The 24,095-nt window shown below is 34.7% G+C and overlaps 1 protein-coding gene across 1 annotated transcript in view; it reads right to left on the bottom strand.

Moving 5' to 3' along the window:
• Nucleotides 1–419: 419 nt before the first annotated feature.
• The window catches only part of twf (twinfilin actin binding protein), a 59,527-nt gene continuing 35,851 nt past the window's right edge, over nucleotides 420–24,095 (bottom strand). Inside the window, exons 6-10 of the mRNA XM_089253838.1 lie at nucleotides 16,735–16,839; nucleotides 10,437–10,547; nucleotides 8,670–8,820; nucleotides 6,360–6,481; nucleotides 420–716 (exon numbers count right to left, since the gene is read on the bottom strand). Coding sequence (XP_089109964.1) covers nucleotides 567–716; nucleotides 6,360–6,481; nucleotides 8,670–8,820; nucleotides 10,437–10,547; nucleotides 16,735–16,839 — 639 coding nt within the window. The 3' untranslated portion in view covers nucleotides 420–566. The remainder of the gene's footprint in view (nucleotides 717–6,359; nucleotides 6,482–8,669; nucleotides 8,821–10,436; nucleotides 10,548–16,734; nucleotides 16,840–24,095) is intronic.

Raw genomic sequence — 24,095 nt, 5'->3', positions numbered from 1 at the left:
AGGGTCTAACAGGGCTCGAGCGTCTCAGGGAAATCAACTTCGTTTTCTAGTATTTTCAATTTTTTCTTCTTCCACTATACATTTATTAGAAAATCAAGGTCTCTGTAAAAGTCTTGGCTTAGGGGTCCATAGATAACCCTAGCTTAGAGGGTCCCTCTTTATATGCATGTTTGTTAATGGGTGAAAACCAAACCAAAACATTTTTCATAAGGCATACCTGTAAATAAATATATAGAATTTTGAATTATGGCTCTGTAAGCAGTTGAAATAAAAATGAAGTATATAATCATCGATGTAGTTTAAGCTCATTAAGTGCCCAATTCTTTGCACCTGCCCAAGTTCAGTCCTGTGTTTTCATTTCATTTAAATTCAGTAAACCAACACAACCTACTCATAAAGAATTGAAATAACACAAAAAATATTGCTACGAAATTTTTAATTGTATAAATATAGCAAAAGGCACAACAGAAATACAAAACATCTTCAAAAAACCCATTCAAAGTAACAGAAGAGAAATCACATTTCATAATTAGTGTATTCTAAATCCTTAAACACCTATCACATTTCTACTCTTGTGGACCTTTTAATAAACGTTTAGCACCTCTATTCGATGGACCTTTTGGTTTTGCAAATTTCTGAGTGAAAATATTTTTCTTTGGATGAAGTTCATCAATTAGAAGTGCATCAGTCAGCATCTCATCACTTCCGATTTCAATCTAGTCACACAAAATAATCAATCAATCAACCATCAGCTCAAAGAAAAAAAGAAAATGTGTAGATGAAAAACACACACAAACACATGCCTGTAATTTAAATGAAAATTTTCACTTTGATGCAATACATGTTAGGTACGTATATGGAAGAGTAAATATGAGGAGTACTTATATGATGTATTGTACAAATATGCTTTCTTTCAAACCAAGCAAAACTCAGGTGTATCGCCATCTATGGGCAATTTACTACCTACTGAGTTGTGCTGGAAGTGTAACTGTGTGTGTACCTAACAGTCTGAGTGCATATGTAGTGTTGTGTTTGATTTTTCAGTGCTGTCATCTATATTTCAGAAGTGAAGTGGTGATGTGTTAGGATTGAATTACATTTGTACTGTTTGTAGGACTGTTGCTTTCTGTGGCAAGACTTTTTAAAAAGGAGATCGGTTTGCATTCTGTCCTTGAAATTAGGAACCACAGAAAAACAACTTCAGCCGACCACCACTGTGGCAACGGTGGGGTTCAAACCCGGGACCTCGCGGCGCGAGTCTGTCACTATGACCACTCGACCACCACAGCAGCTTGTATGTATATGCTATGCAATATTATTAAAAAAGTTCCAAACTTTGAATACAAAAATGTCATCTTCATGCTAAAATTCAGACTAGCTCAATGCAAAATTAGTCCTCAGTTATTCAGTGTAGCTCTACCCATGGTTCCTAATAGGGATGGTTTTCAGGAGAAGGACCTTACACAGTTCAGACTAGCTCAATGTAAAATTAGTCCTCAGTTATTCAGTGTAGCTCTACCCATGGTTCCTAATAAGGATGGTTTTCAGGAGAAGGACCTTACACAGTTCAGACTAGCTCAATGTAAAATTAGTCCTCAGTTATTCAGTGTAGCTCTACCCATGGTTCCTAATAGGGATGGTTTTCAGGAGAAGGACCTTATTATAATTTTATTTTAATTTCATCATAAAATTGTTATATCAAATAGAAAGGGTTTTCATCAAAAGTCCTGTCCTAGGTGTGCCCCTCTTTCAAATGTCCACATAAAAAAAGTTATGTTGACACAGTTCAATGAGGTATTAAAACAACTAGGCTATCATTTACAAAGACACAATTTTTGTTGCACCTCTGGGAAATATTAAAATTACGTGCCATGAATAAACTGATTATCAGCAGCAGCTAAACTAATTGCAGCTCACATAGACAAAAGATAGGTGGCACTCAACCATCTTCACACAGAAGAAATGATGTTATCACCTTCACTTATGCCTCAACTGAGGATAACACATATCTGAGGTATGTTGCTTGCACCAGGGAATGCACAAAATGATCCATGAATGACTTTAAGCAAATGACATAGATCAGTGAATCCTGTTTCCAGCTGTTAAGAGAATCCTGATGGAAGTTTGAGTATGTGGTGGCAGCTCAACGAGAACACAGATATAGAATGTCAAGATATATCCTATTGAGCTTATTCACACATGAAACCCAACATTGGCTAAGGAACCGTTCAAGTATTACGTCATCATCGATGGGGGGGGGGGGGTTCCCGATTTGCTGACTTTTGATGACAAGGGGGGGAGGGGGGTTTGGGTAATGCTTACATCATCAACCACCCTTTATGAAAATATGAGTTAGGATTCAGAGGGGCAGAGCTGATGACGAAATTTTGCTGACAAGGGGGGGGGGGGTCAAAAATGGATAAAAATTTGCTTACGTAATACTTGAACGGCCCCTAATCTATCTGAATTGAGGACAGCTGAAACTGATGTTCGGAAAGCAATATCAACTGTACATTTACATATACAGTATTTATTTATTTATTTACTGATAAACTCTCACAATTACAGTGGAGTGAAAAAAAGGTTGCAGTATAGAAAGGCAAAGAATAATACAAATAATAATAAAGTTTCTCACACACACACATAAAATAATACAAAAATACATACATGAGAGGAGGAAAAAAAGCATGCTAAAAAAAGCACATGAGAAATTCCACACCAGAAAAAGCGAAAAAGAGGAGAATTTTCCAACACATTAGTTCAGTATGATGGGACACACATAGAAGAGATTGCGGTTACGAAGAGTGATGTTGTTACAGTGAAAACTAATTTGCGCTAAAATGTCTGGTACATCTAAGTCGAAGAGCAGAATTTTCACAACAAAGGTTATCAATGCATTCTGACAATGGACTTTGAGTGATTCAAAGTTAAAAGCAGATCTGAGTATTTCTGTAGGAATTCAAATATCGAAAATTTGAAATTTCTTGAAATAAATGAAGAGCAAAAGCATATTTTGTGTGCATTCAATCCTAATGGTATTGAATGAGTGTAATATAGATTCCATATTATCGAACAATATTCTAGAACTGATCTAACATATGAATTGTAAAGGAGCAGAAAAGTTTTTGTACTTTGAAAAATTTGTTGTTGCGGATTATTCTTGATGCTTTTGAAACAATGCCAATAATATGCTGGTTGAAATTAAAAGTCTTATAGAAAGTGACACCTAAGTCCTTCATGTACTCTACTCTCTTGAGCATTTGACCATCAATATTGTAATTATACAGAATAAGGCTATGTTTCTTACTGAAAGACAAACATTTATACTTGGGAATATCCAGGTTTTACTTCTTGGTACTGCACCACAAACTGAGTAGATCGAGAGAATTTTGTAGCATCTCAGCTTCTTCTGTATTACTTATGACTTGAAAGATTTTGACATCAACATATATCAAACAATTAGAATTAACATGATTTTCTAAATCATTGATAATAAGATAAAAAGCAACAGGCCCCTGAGGAACACCAGTAAGACAAAGATAATGAAAATATTTGGCCATTAAAACTTGGTATAAACCTATGAGGTAGGATTCAAACCAGTTAGCAAGGTGACCTGAAAAAACCCTGATGTCCTAATTTTTTAAAGAAAAATAGTGTGGTTAATGCTCTCAAATGCTTTGAAAGTATCAGTGTAAATTACGTCCAGGTGTTAGTTTCTGTCAATAGCCCAAGATATTACGTTTAGGCATGAAACCATACTGATGTGCAGAAATCCGGGATTGAACATGGCTATAAATTCTCTTATGAACAACAAGTTCAAATACTTTGCAAAGGAAACACGTTTTGATTATAGGCCAATAATTAGAAACATCAGCATTGTTGCCTTTTTTAAAAATAGGCATGATGGTGCAAGTTTTCCAAATTGAAGGAAAGTGGCTAGAATTAATTGAAAGATTGAAGATAGTAGTGAGTGGAGTAGCCAAATAGAGGCCACAGCTTTAACCTAAAAAAGTGTTATATTATCATCACCACGGCCCTTCAGTTTTTTAATGGCAAGTAGTACATTATTCTCAGTAATAGGGCTGAAAAGACAGTTGTTTGCAAAAATCAGTCATTGACATAATCAACATATATACTATTAGAGTTTCGGAAAACAGAACTGAAAAAAAAATCAGCAATTTCAAAAGAATCAGAGGAAAATTTGAAGGTAAGACATCTCATTTGGAAAATGGTTTCGAGATCTGAAGTTTTTACAAAAAGACCAAAATTTTTTAGGGTTCCGGATAATGTCGCTTTCAAGTTAATTCATATAATTGTGATATTGAAAACGTATTTTTCTTTCAATCTCTGCTTTTATAGTTCTCAGATGCTTATAAGCAAAGCAATAGCCATGAAATAGAGAATTGCAAAGTTTGTTCTTCAGTTTGATTAGCTTAATGATTTCCACAGTATGCCAAGGTGGAAAAGGGCTTTTTGGCCATTTTCCAGAAAAAGGCTTAAGTTTGGGATTTTTTGGAATTTATTGAATATATCAAATATCATACCATAAAACTTATTTAACGCTTCATCGACATTGGGAATATGAAGTAGAAAACTTCAATCAACACACCGAAACATACTGATCAATGCATCAGTCAGCTTTCTTGAAATTATACTTCATGTCAAAAATGATGTTACGGCAGCTTCTCTTATCAAGCCTTGGGGAAAAATGAACTGACTGAAAGTTCTAATGCTGGATGGTAACTGAAAGTTCTAATGCTCCCTGGGATCCATATATTATGATATGGATCGCAGGGAACAAGAGCACTAGAAGCATTATAATGACTACATTGAAGGCAATTATCAATGATCAGCACTAAATCAAGAATTTTACCATAGAAATTCACAACTTCATTAATTTCAGAAAACACGTGGCTTTGGACAAAGTTTGCAAATTTAACTGCTCTAACTGTTGCATTGCTAGTGGGATCACTGGATAAGGATATCCAATCAATTGAAGGCAAATTAAAATCACCCATAATTAAAAAATTAGATTTAGAGTGAGATAAAGCATTAACAGAATTATAGAACTGATTATATAATGTATAATTAGATGAAGGGGGGAAATATATAGCACATATATGCACACAGAAGAAAGGTGACAGTTTAACAATGGCCCAAATATCTTATTTGAAGTTTCAATATTCGAATATCTATTGGAAATCAAAATACTTTTAAAAGCAATTAGAGCACCACCATCTCTCGCAGAAAATTGGCGGTCATGTCTATAGACTGTATATCTATTGTCAAATAATTTGTCATTTGAAATGCTATCGATAAGCCAAGATGTAGTGATGCATATTATATCAAAATTGGAAGAAATAATCCAGATTAAAAAAATCACGTCTTAGTTCTGACTCCACAAAACGGTCTAACTACAACACCAGCAGGCCAGAATGAAGTTTTCATCCAGAAATCATACTTATTACTCATAATTTTAATTTTAAAGGACGAGTTATATGAAGTGGGTGCACTTGGACGCTCACACTCATAAACTTCTATTCCCTTAGATTTCATGAAAGAAATAATTGATTCATCAGTAGTATCATTTCTGCACCAGCCTAGATATATATAAGAAAAATCATACAGGCGGAGAAGCAGCATTCTTTTGCATCTCGGGAACTAGTCAGTGTTGGTTGTTTTCTTTGCTCCATGAAGGGAGCATTCTCTTGTTCCACCTCCAGAGGGGGATCCATGTTGACCAGCTGAGGCACAGTAGGGTCAGATTCCACTCTTGGAGTAGGTGAAGATTTCTTGATGGGGGGACGGTATTACCCGTACTAACCGATGGAGTGTATCTCAATGTATTACAGCCATTATAAAGGTTGGAGGTGTCCCTACTCATTACTACAAGGTAGTACTTATTTATAGGTATATTACTTATAGGTAGGTATGCTTAATCCAGGAGCATTTCAATTTAAATTGACACTTTTTACCAATATTTTTATTGACACTTTTTACCAATATTTTTATTGACACTTTTTACCAATATTTTTATTGACACTTTTTACCAATATTTTTATTGACACTTTTTACCAATATTTTTATTGACACTTTTTACCAATATTTTTATTGACACTTTTTACCAATATTTTTATTGACACTTTTTACCAACATTTTTATTGACACTTTTTACCAATATTTTTATTGACACTTTTTACCAGAATATATAGTACATTTTATTTAAAGTGATAAACCTTTTTATTTCACAAGTATCACATGCAAAAAAGTACTTTGTGAAGATTAAAACCAGTCTTGTGTTACAGAACAGAAAAATATACTAAAACTTCTAAATAACTTATAAAGGATATATATATTACCTTTTTCGTAAGCTCAATACCTATATTACGTTCAATTGTATCTAGTAATGGGGCTTTACAGCTGGAATATAACATTCTCTCTTTGATAGGACAGTTTTGATCAGGTACAGTAAAAATAAAAACTGAAAAAAATAAATAAATAAAAGAACATCATTTCAATTTAAAAGTGATAATTTGATTCCATTCTACTACAGTGTCATTTCACTACAACGATACTCCATATAATGATAAATCCCTCTACAATGATATTTTTTCAAGTCTTGTTTGGAAATGCCTATAGTTTTATGTTAAACTACCACCTCTCTCAATATAACAATAATTCCTCTAAAACAATGTTTCCCAAAGGGGGTAAACATTGTCCCTTCTGTGTGATGGAGGAATAGTCCGCGGAGGGGCAGTACAATCTAAAGGTATAACATAGGATCCTGAGGTGGGGGAAATGGAACAAAATGTTTGGGAAACTGCTCTTGAACGATGTTTTTTCTGGGTCAACATAGTATTGTTATACCAAGATTTCATTGTATATGAAATCTCACTGGAATTTTCATTTTTGTTAGCTCACATAAAAATACAGCAGAGTGGCTCTATGACAAAACTTCTATTTCATGATTTTCTCTATTTAATGAAATTTTTACCAGGATGAATTAAATGAATTTACATTGAAAACTATTTACTCACAACTAAAAATGTTTTCATTATAGCAAATTTAGCCTTGTTCTTTTTTGTGTCTTTAGAACATAAGAATAGTTCTGAAATAGCATTCAAACACCCAAACACAGTGATACTTCTATACAACGATAATTGTCTACATCAGTGGTTTCAACCTTTGGAAGCTTGCAGCCTGATAGATTCTTTTTTTTTTTGTGAATGGAAAGTCTGGGTCATACAAACGACTAATGGAAAATAAATGAGGAAAAATGAAACACTGAATTACTCATGGTCATTTGTCAGAGCCCCAGCAGTTTAAAAACACTGGTCTATATTACACTCTGTAAAACACGATATGGCACAGGTCCTGTCCCATAGGGAATGTAAGCCTGATACCCCAATATATCACTCTCTGGTCCTGACACACTGCCCACATTGTGTTAATACATTCCATATTACAAATCACAATGTGCATAAAAGTAATAGTCAATGCATCCACAAGCAAAATAAATGGTAAGCAAATTTTTATTCTCCCTAACTACCAAAGCAAAATAATCTGTGAATTGTTATTATTCCTTATCTCCAAGCATGGAATAATCTATAAATGAAAATTGTCTCTTATCACCAAGAGCAGAATAAATATAATAAAACCCCTCTTAACGGACACCCCTCAGGTGCGGTTACCCCTCTTTTACGGCCAAATAATAATTTCCAGTTGTATAAGAAAAGTATGTATTTCGAAACCCTGATTAATGGTCATCTCTCTTTATCAGACTATTTTTTTATCCCGTCTATGTCCGAAAAAGAGAAGTTTGACTGTAATATGCTCATGTTAGTGGTTGCTTGGGCCCAATAAATTATGTCTGAAATTTGTCATATTGGTGAAAAAAATCCTATTTTCATTTTTATGAAACCAGTAAGGAGAGTAGTAGTATTAGTAATTGATCTACTGTTACATGGATTCATTCATTATCTGGTAGTTTTTTTCTACTTTGAACTGGTTAATTAATTGCACTACAAATTTTTCCTTTCCTTCACCAAATGCTACTACGATAGTTTTATGCAAAAACAAGTTTTGAAGTAATCGTGAGTTCTGAGCATCCAATTTGATCATTTTTGTCGTACCATGGTCATTTTCTGCACACAAGGGCTAATTAGACTGGGATCTACAATTTACTGCTGATTCCGAATGGTAGCCATTTTTATACTCGCCGAGAGGTTGATGCGCTAACCCCTCAGTGTGGGACTCACTGCGGTAGCAATCTTTACAAATACAAATACAAAATACAAATTACAAAATACAAATACAAAATACAAACATACAAACATATACACTTTTTCTGTGGTCATGTAGCAGTATCTGCTCTACCCCTGTATCAAGAAAGTTTCTGACAAGGATGAACTAGGTATTGAACTCGCAATACCTCTAAACATCCTTTGGTACTTTAGGCGAGTATCTTATCAACCTGGGCTACTGCACCCTCTCCGAGCATCCAACTTTTTTGAGTTTAAATATGCTACTGAGTGGTGATGCATATGGGTTATGCAAATAACTTTGACATACAAAATAAATTTAGCATTTATGAATTTTATTTTAAAAATACATAGTATATCATCATACATATCAACATATTTAAAAATAAATGATAAAAGCACTCTTACTAGTTGACTCGAAGAAGTCACCCTCATACGAGTGAGGAAAATTGAGCAGATGGTATCTTGGATGATCAACTGGTATTTTGCTTGGCAGCGAATTTATGTCAGCATGTTCTTTCACTTCTAACTCAATCTGCTCATTCTGCAAATCAATACTCTAATATCCAGAAAAAATTATTTGATCATGTGGAAAAAAAAACAATCAATCAAGAACTGAAGTGAAATGAGATTTTTCAAGTTATAATTTGTAAACTCAGCCATAACCAAACAGTGCTAGCCAACTGCCAACAAAAAAATCATACCTGCTGTGAAGAGAAAAATGTTGAACTCTAGGCTATGAGTTTTAGCAAATGTAGATAAGTGAAACCACTTTCAACAGTTACCAAACAGATGCAGCTCTTTTAAGACCAAATGTCATAAGCTTCATATATTTTATTCATTAATTATCATGTAAATTTTAAATCATCCGTACAGGCATCACAGCCTCTGGATGATAAATATGTTTTTTTAAACTAATCTAAATCTCTGTATGTTGGAAATGAATAAATTTGATTTGAAATAATTTCTTTTTTCAATTCCTCAACCACCTTTTTTTCCATCATCTCTTATGAACAATCCCCCCTACCCCGGTGTCCACAAAAGAGAGATTTTACTGTGTATCATAACATAAAACTAAATTCAGAGTAAATATTCTTGAATTTTACCCCCACTCACTCAGCACATTACATTAATTACTAGATCCAGTGATTTCCAAAAAATAGTCTGGGTAACCTCCAAGGGTCTGAAACATATTGATAAGGGACCAGAGAATGTGTTTCAGAACATAGTTGCCTGCTGTATTTTGATTATAATTTCCCTTATGACATAGCCCAGTGAAGGAGGATATTCCTGCTTCCATCTGTGTTTTAAAATGACATTTCAAATACATGATAAATGAAAAAAAACAAGGACTACAAGAGACTAGATGTCTCATGGTAGGTTTTTTTAAATTTTTTTTATATAATTTATTACAGAGTTTTTCAGAGAAGATACTTTTATTTTTGTCTAAAGCAAAGCCAATATTTGATAGTAAAGAGTTATTTTGAATAACATTAAAATAAAATTGTGCTGTGCCAGAGTCACACTCCTTTTTGGTTCCCCTTCCCTCAGGCATAGGATACATATTTGTAACATTATCCGCAATTGATAGCAAGAGGTATCAGTAGTATGTGTAGAGATGGAAGCATAAAGAATTAAAAATATTGTAAAATGATAAACATGTTTCTGCATTGTTAAGGCCCAGGCCAGGTATGGTCTACAGGCTTATTTGATAATGAGGTATGGTACTTCGGTTTTTAAAGTATGTGAATTGGTAGGCTGGAACTTCCAGCCAATTAGAAGACACATCAGAATATTTAATACACCCAGTGTTTAGATGATGCTGTTGAGTTGGTCATGGCCTTTTAACACCCATAACACTCTTTCATCATTACTCTTTCTTTTAATCAAATTTACATTTCTCGATATGTTGGTTAGTTTTTAAATTATAGCATGATTTTTGTTTGGTAATTTGTTACTGCATCACTCTTCCAGCTCATCACATAGTCATACAGTATAATCTTCAGTCAGGCATTCACTACCTGTCTCTTCAGAGGTGAATGGTAATGAATTGTCACAAGGCAATGAATTAGAGTCGTGGGTGCAGTTCGTGTATGGATGCAATACTCAGAGAGACACCTGCTTCTCCTGCTATTTAAATGTTCTTTTTGTATATGTATCAATAAATGAACTCACCAACTGCGCAAAATTGATTCTTCTATCTCTGATATCATATAAAGCTTCTACAGCTTCATCAGATATAGGTAATGGTATACCTTGGACAGTCTGCCCTGAGCCAGTAAGAGCCTACAAACATGAAAAATGTTCTATTTGTGTTGGCATGGCTATAAAATTAGTGATTAACTTAGCAAGCAGGCAAGTTATATATAGTTTTTGAAAAATAAATGCAATATATATTTGTGAAATAAAGATACTGTTTGTGTAAAAAAAAATTTCAAATTTACATGAAAATGAAAAAAAATATGTTTAATTCACTCAGTATGAATACAGTTAATACAAGATCATGACTAATATGAGTGTTTCTATAAACAGTCTTTGGTTTGCTATCTAATTGCACTAGAAATTTCATGCTATTAAAGATTGCTCAAATAAAATACCTGACTAATATGAGAAAAATATTGAGACTCACTGTGAATTTTATTAGTAAGATTAAACTTTACAAATGAGTAATCCAAAATCAGTGAATTTTTCCAAAAAGCTTTAGACATCATGTTTAAGTAGAGGTAACATTAGAACTCTGAAACTGGTAGGTCGCTCTGAAAGTTTTGGGAATGTCAGTTTTTGGTGTGAAAGGGTTATTCGGATATCGGTTTTTGGTGTGAAAGGGCTATTGGAATGTAGCATTTCTTATATATTTTACTCACTTAAAAAAAAATTGCACCAAGATAATGCACCTTTTTTGTACACTGTTTTAATCATTTTGCAACTTTTGCTGATAGTTTTACCCAAACACATGAAAAACTTAATAACTGTTCATTGCTCAGCCTTTTAATCCATGCTTGTAATGAATTGTACTTGATGCTGTCTACAGACCTGCCAACCTTCAAAAGGTAAAAATCCTGCAATTTTCTAACAAAAATCCGACAAACCTACTTATGTGTCATTTTATTGCCATGATAAGAACCTACACACACAGACATGCCATATTTTGGAATCCAGAAATTCTCCCAAAGGAAGAATTTTTTTAATGAATTGAGAGAAAGTGCCCGCTCCCCAGGCAGGTCCTGGGCAGCCCCTGAGCAGACTATAATCATCATGGATGCTATAAGTGATGGATAATCATAAAATAAAGGCATTTGATCAGAGAGAAAAAAACCCTTCAAAATATATGGCTGCTGACGAAAAAAATCTCTGGTGGTATCACACATCATGTAGTGTCTACAATCAATCTCTGTTATTGTGAGCCGCATGGTTTTGTTAATAGAATACAATAATAATTATACAGGGATCTTGGCAACCAAGACCATTCCCTGATAAATGGTTACCAATAAATGCTAAGTAAACAGTCATGTCATTATCAGTTAATTGAAAGTTCATTAAATACAGCACCTCATTGGCACTTGAACCTGGAATGCTCAGGCCACCCCACCTCCCGAAACAACTTTCGGAGGTCGCCCTTAATAATTCATGAATATTCAATGCAATCCCAACCTGCATACTTCTTGTGGGCCGTATATACAGACGTCTAAAAACCTAGACTTCTGTAGTTGACTAGTTCTTTTTAAACCGATTTCCATAGTACTGACTGTCTCCCGTAGCTCTGTAGTTTATAGCAGCCGTCTGTAGAAACTACAGACAATCCATAGCAGTTGGCAAACTCTGCCTTCTCTATTAAAAACTGAAGTGAAAGAAATTCATTGAAAGCGCTACACATGCCTATATTGCTCTCTATCCTAGATCCTTCTATCAAGAGGGGGCTATTTGTCTCCTTACATCAATTGTTGACATACTTGAAAAATGATTTTGGGTGAGCACCAATAATATCTGCCAACCTAGATTCAACTTCCTTTTACTATCCCTTATTGTTGTTTTCTTTGATACCCTTCTTTTATTTAATAAATGTTTTTGATTTAATGAGTATTCTAGTGAATAATCTGGCATAAATTGTATTCTCTGAACAGCCTTCTCTTTTCAAGATAAAGATTATGCATGTTAGTCTGTGAACCAGAAAGAATGCGATTGTAACATGAGGGTTCCGCAAATCGCTGATTGTTAGATTGAAAGGATTATATATTTATGTATTTTTGCTCAAATATGAAGTATATATTATATTTATGTTTATAATGTGTGTAATTATCAAGTTAGAGTAAATATTTGTTAGAGTTTGTTTGAAGAGATAATTAGCAAATATACATTTTTAGAAAGTATCATCAGTATATGTAAATTAGCAATTATCATCATTACCCTCCAATTAGTGAAGCCCAGGGGATTCTGGGAAAATTCTCTTTCATAGTAGATCCAAAAATCAGTAGTTGACTGTGTATTGGAGATGTAGAAGGTTTAATAGAACATAGTCTGGCTATTTTTATTAGCATTTGTCATCTTAGGCATGTATTACACTATAAAAGTTTCATTAAAATCATTTATATAACTCGACAAATTCAACCAATAATGTAATCGATTACATTTGCTAGAATTTTATCAATACTCTTATTGGTTGAATTTTTCCACTTTTATAAAAGAACTTTTAACAAACTTTTATAGTGTAATCCCGTCCTTAACATATTATCTGGCTTACCTTGTGCTTGTGCACTTTATCCAAAAAATAAACATGTTACCCACTGATGTTACTCTGCTATAACTCATTGGAGTGGAAATGAACTCAAGTGTAATATGGGGGTTCCACAGATCGCTGGTGGGAACCCCGCGCAGAGCCGTCGTCTATCTCAGTTACAATTTGATAAATGTGCAATATGTTTTTAAATTAGAAATGTTTGAAAATATAATTATACTTAGAATTAGTGCAATATTTACCTTCACACTGATGGCGGGTCATCAACCACCTTATAGTCAATATTATCATGAAATTGCTCCATGTACAATATTGTAGACCCCGACCAGGTCTTCAATGTTTATGTTTTTAGTGATGAAAGAGTCTGAATGTAATAATTCTACAAAATTAATCCGTTTTATTTCATAAAAATATGAAAATAAGATTTTGTCAAAAAATATTACGTTAATTACAGCGCCATTAAGACTTGCAGTTCATTGGTTTCTGGGAGAGTGCAAGATGGGAAAATTTCCCTTTATATACTGGCAGTGTGCTGTATACAGTTGCATTCATTCATTCTATCGTAACCCATTTTGCTTCATTCTGTGAGCTGTGTCACATTTCTTCGGGCCTCATGCACTGATAATCCAGTAGCATGCTTTGGTACTTCCTCTCCTCCTGGTCGTTGCCTCTCTGCCTGTGCGAATGTCTCCATGTAAAGGCTTGAATTGACATCTCTTCTCTGAGATGGGACCCTGCGGATGAACACAGAGACATAACTATATCTTCCCTGGACTATCAACATTGTTCCTGTGGGACTCGAATTGTTGGGTGACGACTAAGAGTGCTTGGCCTGCTCAGCTGAATAATAAAGTAGTGGTTCCTGTGCTGTCGATGTCCTGAAGAGTGCTGTCAGACTGATTTGATGAAAACGTTTCAATAACAGTACTTTTAACACTAAAAACTAGTGTTAAAACTAGTAACAGAGAATAATACATGATGAGCAAACTAGCTTTTATGAACAAAGAGTATGACATCATGCAAAACATAGGAGAGTTTGGTTCGAATTCTTCTCACTGACTTACCATACCCACTGATTCCAACCACTATTTGCAAATTACTGGTAGCCTTTCCCTTCAAAAAACAAGGAACCATTCTTTTATTAATAAAATTTGTCTAAACTTTGTCTGTCCACAAAGAAGTTACAAAAAGAAGCTAACAGCCCGATGATCACTAGGAGAAAAGTTGTCTCCAACCTAAACATGATGAACAAGATCCTTGGAACTAGTGAGAATCAAATCCAAAATACAAGTACCCCTAGTAGCTTCTGATACCTGCTGATACAATAGATTATCGAGCACTAACTTAAGAAAATTTCTCACACTGATCTTTAGCTGATGGGTTCTATTGATCGATACCCAGATAATTAAAATCACCTAATACAGTAGACACTCAATAATCCAGCCTGTCTAGTAATCCAGCATTTTTAAATGGGTTTTTTCGAGCTTAGAAGAGGAAAACATGTCACTTCATGTCTGCGCGCATAAGTTTATATTCTTCAAGTGGGCTTTTTCAATTAACTTCCACTAACCCACGATTTCGGTAATCTGGCAAACCCTAGTCTGATATTTGTTGGATTAGCAATAGTTTGCTGTATTATTACCCTCTTATGTTTACACATGTAAGAAATTTCTTGATGAAGCTTGGAGATGTAGTTTGGATTCTGATTTTCGGTGGGTTATAGCAAACTCCTACAATAATAGAAATGAATTACCTTTTGGGTTTGATAATAAATTGAATAATCAACGTTAGATATACCCGAAATTCCAAATCGAACACGGCTATACGCGTTTCGGAACTATATGAAGTTCCTTCATCAGCAGCAGAAACAAAGAAGAAAGAAAATATTGAAGAAATCCTTATAGCAGGAGTTACTCGCTGTTGTAGACAAGAGTCAAATTCAAAACGAACCGGCAACAAAAGAGTAGAAGAAGAGGACGGAAAAAGAAAAATGGCTGAGCCAATCGCAACCGAGAGCGTCATAGTGATGCTGATGGAAAATAATAATTATTGTAGAAACCGTTGCCAGATTTTGGAGAAAGGTGGTGTGCTAGATAGGCCGCTGATCAACTGGTTTGTGTTTTTGTTGATGTGGAATGATTCAAAGAAATACAAGTCAGACGGTGAGGGGCATTTTTGGATAATTTTGGCAGAAGCGAAGTCAAATTTACGGTCAAAGGATCAGCAGTGTTGGGCTATGGATGAGCGTATGTGTAGAACGAACGTGAAGCGAGCCATTAATATTTGCTCTTTACTGACATTACTCGATGCTGAACTGAATATCCTTAAAGCAATAGCAGTCGGTCGTGGCTACCACAGCTCTCTCATTGATAATCTACACAGCAAACTGATTAAAAACACTTCCAAAACCAAGCCTAAACCTGAACACAAAAACTTGATCATTTTGCCTTTCTTCCCAAAAACCAGCCAACGCATCGCTAAAATCCTTCGAAAATACAATTTTTCTGTGGTTTTCACCCCATCAATATAAACTTCGCTTCTCTCAACAACTAAAAGATCCCATTGACACACTCAACAACTGGGGCATCTACAGCATTTCATGCCAATGCAGATTATCATATATGGGCCAAACTAAACATGCCCTAAAATACCATTTAAATGAGCATAGAAGATGCGTAAGCAACCAAGACTTTAACCGCTCATCCATAGCCCAACACTGCTGGTCCTTTGACCATAAATTTGACTTCTCTTCTGCCAAAATCATCCAAAAATGCCCCTCACCGTCTGACTTGTATTTCTTTGAATCATTCCACATCAACAAAAACATAAACCAGTTGGTCAACGACCTATCTAGCACACTACCCTTCTCAAAAATCTGGCAACAGTTTCTACAATAATTATTTTCCATCAGCATCACTATCACGTTCTCAGTTGCGATTGGCTCCGCCATTTTTTTTTCCCGTCCTCTTCCTCTACTCTTTTGTTGCTGGTTCGTTTTGAATTTGACTCTTGTCTACAACAGCGAGTAACTCCCGCTATAAGGAGTTCTTCAATATTTTCTTTCTTCTTTGTTTCTGCTACTGATGAAGGAACTTCACATAGTTCCGAAATGCGTATAGCCATGTTCGTTTTGGAATTTTGGGTATATCTAACATTGATTATTCAATTTATTATTCTCCTAAAATAAGCTCATGATGCCTTTTGTTTTCAAGCTCAACCCATAAAATTTCAATACCACTTCTCTGCATATTACGCTCTCTAGCCTTCAAACATGATTTCACGTAAATCAAGACTCCACCCACTTTCCTATCAGATCTTTCTCAAAAAAGTATCATATCCTGAGATGTGTAAGAAAGATTCATCCACATCGTTTGCAGAAGATTCTATAATGGCTACAAGGTCTAGGCCTTCAATAGCTCTATATGATAGTTTCTAAAAAATCATTCTTTAGATCAGCTATTTGTGTAAGTGCACGCACACGCAAATTATTATTTCATTATTTTGCCATACTTTGTGAAAAACAAAAATAATAAGAGCATTTTGGAATAAGGCGAACATTATTGAATAAGGAGAACATTATTGAATAAGGAGAACATTATTGAATAAGGAGAACATTATTGAATAAGGAGAACATTATTGAATAAGGAGAACATTATTGAATAAGGAGAACATTATTGAATAAGGAGAACATTATTGAATAAGGAGAACATTATTGAATAAGGAGTATACAATATAGATAACCTCAGACTTTTTGATGCCCTCTAGAAGTGCTTCTGAATCACTCAAAGGTGGTGGTGTACTGCTGCCTTCCTTACTCTTTTTGTAGTTCTTCAAGCAGATTTCGTCCTTTATGTATAAAAAAAAGTTTTTGACATAACAAAACAAATGACATTGTATTTTTTTAAACAGCTCATTATTATTTTTTTAAATCTGCAACATATGAAAAATAACCAGAATAATCAATGGACGAAGAACAAATTTAACTTTTTATTCATTCATCCTCTCAATTAGTTTTTATAATGTTATGTCAAACTGATCCAAACTATAGTTTATAGTGAGTATTTCTCTTTTAATTTCTAGCATTTTCTTATAAAAACATTCAATAAAAAAATACATACGCTATATGACAGAAATACATCATTTTTCTTAGTCAAATCAGAAATGCATAACCTCCTTAGGAACGAGACGGAAAAAAAAAACACCCACCAAAAATTGTTAAAACAGATTCATATCTTCCAAAATGCACAATTAAATCCACTAATGGGTCATTGAAGACTCAAGAAAGAAAGAGCAATACCTATTTTAAAATCAAAAGTTCTTAGTTTAAAAGAAAATTGTCTAAAAAATCTTGTACATCATGGTGTGGTCTGAGTTGGAAAATAATTAGAAACGTGTAGTTATGGATATTGACTATCCCTGTGATGATAAAACTCCAGATTAGTTTATCAAAAACAAATAAGAGAAATAGTGGTTATATTCATAGGAGCCAGTACCCTGAAAGGTCTAGCTACTTGGGCTCCTCTTTCAATAAACTTTACGAGGGTGCTGAATATCTCAATTCATGAATGTACTGTGCAACAAACTCTTCCCTGCGAAGGTCCTTGAATTCTTTATATACTGGACATAACTCACCCCTCCCACCAATGTTTTGTGGAATCTGAGCTTTTGATAATGGTAGGACTTTGCTGGAGTTGCATACAGCACTCCTAGCATTTCATAGTGCAGGGATGAGTATATCCAGAATCAAAATATCCTATAGTTCACTATCCTAAATATTTGCTAGGGCTCCAGTATTGCCAAAATCACCTCACAACAATCTGCCTTCTTTAATTACAAAAAGATATTTCCGTTCTTGAAAGCACTTGATTTTTTTTTTTGTGGTGGTGTGAGATTCCAAACGTGACACTTCTCATATGCACAATTTTCAGTTGCAATGGTAACTGCTTTATAGTTTCTTCCAAGTGCAACCCTGTCCAAAGCATGATTATTCTATACACACACACACACCATCATCTCATTCTTTCTTTTCTCCTCTCTCATAAGCAATACGTTGCTATATATATATATAGGGTGTTCTGTTAATGGACAGACAAACTCAGAGGGTTGTTAGTACGCATCAAGAGGAACAAAGATTACAATGGAACATGGTGTCGCAAACCATGTTGAGAAGGTGAAAATCGCGAAAAACACATGCAGTGATAACGCATGATGTTACATACCCAAGGAGGTGGATTGGACGCGCGGGACTCGTTGCTTGGCCTCCGTGTTTGCCAGATCTCAATCCGCGTGACTTTTTCCTATAGGGTCACCTTAAATCACTTGTTTATGAGACGCCTGTGGACACACTGGAGGATATCATAGTGCAGATTGCCATCGCTGCAGCAGACATCAAAAGCATACTTGGTATCTTTGAGTGCATCAGGGAATTGTTCTGACGTCATTGTAAACTATGCAATGACGTCAGTGGCCACCACTTCCAACAACTCTTGTAATAATTAATCAAATAAATCTTTTTATAGTTATTGTACTTTTTGTCGTTTCAGCGTTCAGTGTGACGTCGAAACCTGCATGCGTTTTTCGAGATTTTCACCCTCTCCACGTGGTTTGCGATACCATGTTCCATTGCAATTTTTGTTACTCTTGATGTCTACTAACAACCCTCTGAGTTTGTCAGTCCCTTAACAGAACACCCTGTATATATGAAAGATAAGTACAGCAGATGTTGTAGTTGAAATCACAGATAATGTTATTTAGTTATTGTTACTTTTGCAAAGTACAGAATTGACAAATATCACAACATGGCAAAAAATATTTCATAGTTATCAGGAGTTTGGTTTAAGTTATAATTTTTTTTTCTTTTACATTTTCAAGCGGCCCTTTCTCCCCTAAAAGTTATTATTAACCTTCAAAAAAATGTAGGAGGTCAGGTGAACCACTCTCCCTTGTTTACAAATATTTCTGAACTCAGTTCGCAACATCCTATTGCTTTTGTAATGGCCTCCTTATAGTGGAGGCAAATGTAAGGTGGGAAAAAAAATAATTCTTTCAGTTGACCAGATTCATACTTATTCTGCCAAACAATTTTCCCGAGGAATCTATGGAATGTACAGTACATTAAAAAAAAATTATCCCAATTCATAGCTTTTATCAGAAACATTGTAAAACCATTTAACATCCTCACAATCTGAATCATAATCATGCCCCTCCCCCAATGACAGGGCTCTATCCCAGAGATTTCCAATGTTAAATGTCTCATGGAACCCTGGATAGTTATAATGCTGTTCCATGGAATCCTTAATGATAATGAGGCTGTCCTAAGGAGAACTCCAACAAATTTTAGAATATTCATTGAAAAAAGTGTGTTCCTACTGCCGCCTCAACAGCATCATAGCCCCAGAATAAAATTAAAGAGAGAGCCAGGGCACCACCTTTTAGTTTACATATTTATCATCATAAATAATTGTGTCAGATCTTATCATTGGAGCCCCAATGCAAATGAGATCCCTGTGCCATGCCCGGGTGGGGGACTCTTGTGCTAAGATGGCTCTCAGTGTCCCATAAAGAATATATAAATTCTGCAATTTAAGAATCTTTTCTTCTAGCAGATAAAAAATTTTCAAAAAAACCATTGTTTCTTTACGACTTATAATTTCCTGATGAAAAGAAAAATGACATTCATGAATTTCTGGTTTGAAAATTAGATTTGAAAAATGTAATGTTACTGTTTCTAACAAGGAAAAGGTCCCATCTTCAAAAAGTTTTGAAAAAATTGCCCTACTCATTTAAATATGCACAAAATTGATTAAACTCTGGTGGAATTATTATGGGTTACTCAAAAAAAAATTGAATATTAACATTTTAAATGCCAATACAGGCCAAGAATGAATTTAAAAATCTCGCAACCCTACAGTTTTATTGACATCATTCAAACAACATATGATAATGTACAGCACAGACAAAGAAAGAGAAAAAAAAACTAGTTTTTAAAGGAAAAAAAGAATAAGAGAGCTAAAGTGTGAAAATAATTTTTTTATAGATCTTGCCAAGAGGCATGGGAAGCGATAAGCAGCCAATTGTTGGCATTTTTATTAATTTTTTGTGGCTTTATTGATTGCACTCTGCCGCAAATTTTTTGGTTTTTATATGTTTCTGGGTGATAGTTGTCAAAATCTTTCTTATATAAAAAGGTAAAGTAAATTTATTAAAATTTCAGCCTAATAAAAATCAATTGCAGTCAAATGAAAATTAAAAATCTTCATTACTATACGTATAAAACATTATAAAAATGTGACCAGATGAATAATCAATAGAAAAAATCTTAAACCAATTATTCTGAATATGTTGATTCATAAAATATGATTGAAAGTTTCTGATTGAATCATTGCTAGTATTTTACTGTTCCCACCAGTCACCTTCGTCAAGTTACCATGTTTAAATTCTCACTGAAGCTTTTCACGCATAACAGTTTCGATGAAATTTTAAAATAAGTAGAGAAATACTGCAGTTTTATTGATCGGCATGTAACCTGATCAAAATGACAGCATAAAAAACGATCGTGCAGTAACACTATGCACCTTCCCTCAAAAAATTTGACTTAATAGTGAAAGGGAACAAATTACCACATTTTGGCAAGAAAGTTCAAACCATAGTTTAAACTGTCATGCTAAAACCCTCCATCAAAAACCTCAGTCAAAAACCCTCAAATATTGTTATTCAAAAAAAAAAATTTCATAGAAAATACACACATTGATCACATATGATATTTAAGGTGACTACATTACACAAAGAATAAATATTGAATATGATTGTAAAATAATTCTCTACTCTCTACAGAATTATTTTGGACAATGAATATATATCAGGGCTGGTGGTTTGGACTGAGCACATTGATTTTATTATACAAAGCTGTACTTAACTTTCCAAAACTTCAGAAAGCCAACATATAAAATAGATTTTTTTAAATGAAAGTAACACTGAAAACTAACTAATTGAAATTTAAAAGTTATCACAATCTAAATTCGTCAAAAAAAATTTCATGGGAAAAAACTGATTGATAATCTTGGGTATATGAACTCTTAAAAGCTTTATATTTAGCTTTATACAGCTTAAAGTTTTATATATTTTTCCTGAAGACATATTTAATCAGAGGAAACAATTAAAAAACTTCACAATTCAAAGCTGCTGACAGAAAAAACTTATGCTTACCGCACGGCTGTTAATGGAATACAATAACGATTATACAGGAATTTTGGCAACCAAAGGCTTACCCCTGATAAATGATTGCCAATAAACGCTACATAAGCAAAGTCACGTCTTTGCCAGTTGCTTAAATGCGGTCACAAAGACTTTTTTCCGGTTGCTTGATGGAAATGACCACGGCTGTCCTCTATGGGTGTTTTTCCTAACGATGACGGCAGTTATTGACGTCACGACAACATGAAAGCTCATGTAAAATCTAATTTTCTGCCAAAATCCAGAGAAATTTTAACAAATCCAGAGAGCAGGAGGAAGGATGAAAAATCCAGAGAGTCGGCAGGTCCGCTTTTGATATAATGATCACCTGATATTATGTTTGTTTTTGATAGAATGATGGGGGGGAGAGTTATAACGAGCATCAACTGTATAACAATTTTATTCTACTGTCCAAAAATGAGTGAAACTTCCTCCTTAAAACTATACAAAAATAGAAAATTTTAAGTAAAAATATTATTTACTACCAAATAAAAGATTGTAAAACTGAATACAGTGTTTATATGAACAGTTATACAACTAATACTAATTTATTATACAGATTTTATTAGCTTTAAACCACTAACTTGACAAAGACAAAAATGAAATGACACTTGGCAAATGAAATGATAATTATATGTTTTTTGGCACATTTTGATTTATGAAAGAAGCCTGAGATTGGCCTGACCATCCATGTACGGCCCCTTTTAATGCACACGAGCTCCAAGGAAAGATTGAGAGATTCGTTGCCTTTGTAGTCTAGTGATCTATGGCATTCACCTGGAAAGTGGAAGGATAAGGGTTCGATTCCCCCACAAAGGCAGTTGAATTTTCTCTTTCCAAAAATTCATCTTCACAACAGCCAGTTGTTAAAAACCTTAGCTTTTGATTTGCTTGAGGTTTCTTAAGTATATCTTATACTTACCTTTGGTATCATTAAAAAAGCTACTAGAGCTGGACAAACCTATTGCCCAACATGCCCAAGGCATGTAAAAATTCTGGGGCTAAAAAAAAAACGGGCATGTATTTTTTTAGACCACATGCCCAACACAGGCATGTAAAAAAACCAAAATATTAAAACACTTTTCGTGTTTTGATTATCGGCGGTGATTCAAGACCAGTCATTTTACGACTCACTACAACATAGTCTCCCAAACTTTTTGTTCCATCGCCCCTTCATCAGAAATTTTTTCCTCTCATCGCCCCCCAACTGAAGTAAACCTAAAGGATCCTATGTTAAATAAGTAGGTTCTATCGCCCCCTTAGACCATTCCATCGCCCACCAGGGGGCGATATTGCCCACTTTGGGAAACACTGCACTACAACAACTGTATGGGTGTGTAATAAAGTGCACATAGGGTTTTCATGACATAAATAGAGCATGTTCAAAAAGCTTACTGGGGGGAGGAATAGTAATATTGATATATTTAAAATGAGCACATTATTTGAATTCATTTCAATTGAAGGTAAGTTTCAATAACCAGTTTATAAGAAAAAGGCTTAAACAAGGACTTCCTGGACATGATGTATATTGTCACATAGTTTGTTGAATCAATCGAGGCTTAACAAAGGAATACTTATGAATTCGAACTGGATTTATTCTTCAAAGACTCATGAAGGTAATAGTTAAAGGAGAGAACAACTGATGCATTAGTTCAATTTTGGGCTATAGATGGCCCTTGGAACATTCCAGAAACTAGCACGTTAATCAATATCAAACGTATTTCCATTTTCAGAGAACATTCTAGAAATCACACACATGCACCTTGAAAAATACATTTTTTTTTGTCTGTAGCAGGATTCAAACCTGGGACCACGGGATGAGACACACACACACAATACAATATACCTGCTGGTGTTGTCTTTTGCTGCATTACTCCCCTGTCATGAGTTTCAGTGGCTCGCTGCAACTGCTTGGTTTGATTCCTCGTGACAGGTCCAAGAAGACTACGAATATCTGGATGTTGGCTTGCATTCCCTTGTGTGATGCTGGGCTCCTCTGGATGTAGATCTTCTTGTTGCTCTTTTGGGTCATGATACAGCTTCATCGATAAGACATGAATGATATCCTTTAACTGTTGCTTCTTCTGGGACTTTTCCTTGCATGGTTCCACTTCATACGTGACCTCTGAAAACTTCAAAACACAATATGGCCCAAAGTAGAACTTTAGAAGCTTTCTGGACAAACCAACTTTGCGAACTGGTGTGAAAATCCGGACGAGATTACCTTTCTTGTACTGTACATCATAATGAGCCTCATCATAAGGGTTCTTATCTTTCGCCTGGGCCTCTAAGATATGTAGTCTTGCAAGTTCTCAAGCTTTCTCTGCATTTTTTATTAATTTGGCTACATAGTGACTAGGAGTATGGTTGGGATCATCCGGTAATATGGAATCCAGTGGAGGCTCTACATCCATGAACAAGGAAGAATGGACTAAAGCCCATTGTTTCCTGTTTTGCCAAATTACATGCAAACGTAACACATGGCAAAATACAGTCCCAATTTTTTTCTTCTGCATCAACATACATAGATAGCATATCTGGTAGAGATTTGTTAAACCTTTCCATTAGGCCGCTCATTTGAGGATGATGTGCCATAGTTAGTAGATGAGAAGTCTTGCACAGCTCGTTTAATTACTAGATTCAACAAAAATGATCAACCTCAGTCACTGATAATTTCTCTTGATGGTCTGTGCTTTAAGATCACATCTTCAACTAGAAATTCAGCGATTTCCATTGTATCACCACTTGGCAGAGCATTCCTGATGGTAAATCATGTAAGATAATCAGTGCATACAATTATCCATCAAGTTCCCTTGAGTTGTCAGCGGGAATCATCTGAGCAGATCTATCCCTATTTTACAAAACAAGGC

This window comes from Pholcus phalangioides, unplaced genomic scaffold, assembly GCF_987345545.1.
Source record: "Pholcus phalangioides strain wild (caught in Gottingen) unplaced genomic scaffold, Ppha-v1.0 ptg000039l_1, whole genome shotgun sequence".
Classification (NCBI taxonomy): domain Eukaryota; kingdom Metazoa; phylum Arthropoda; class Arachnida; order Araneae; family Pholcidae; genus Pholcus; species Pholcus phalangioides.
The sequence above is the reverse complement of the archived record's forward strand: the minus strand, read 5'-3'. Positions and strand labels throughout refer to the sequence as shown.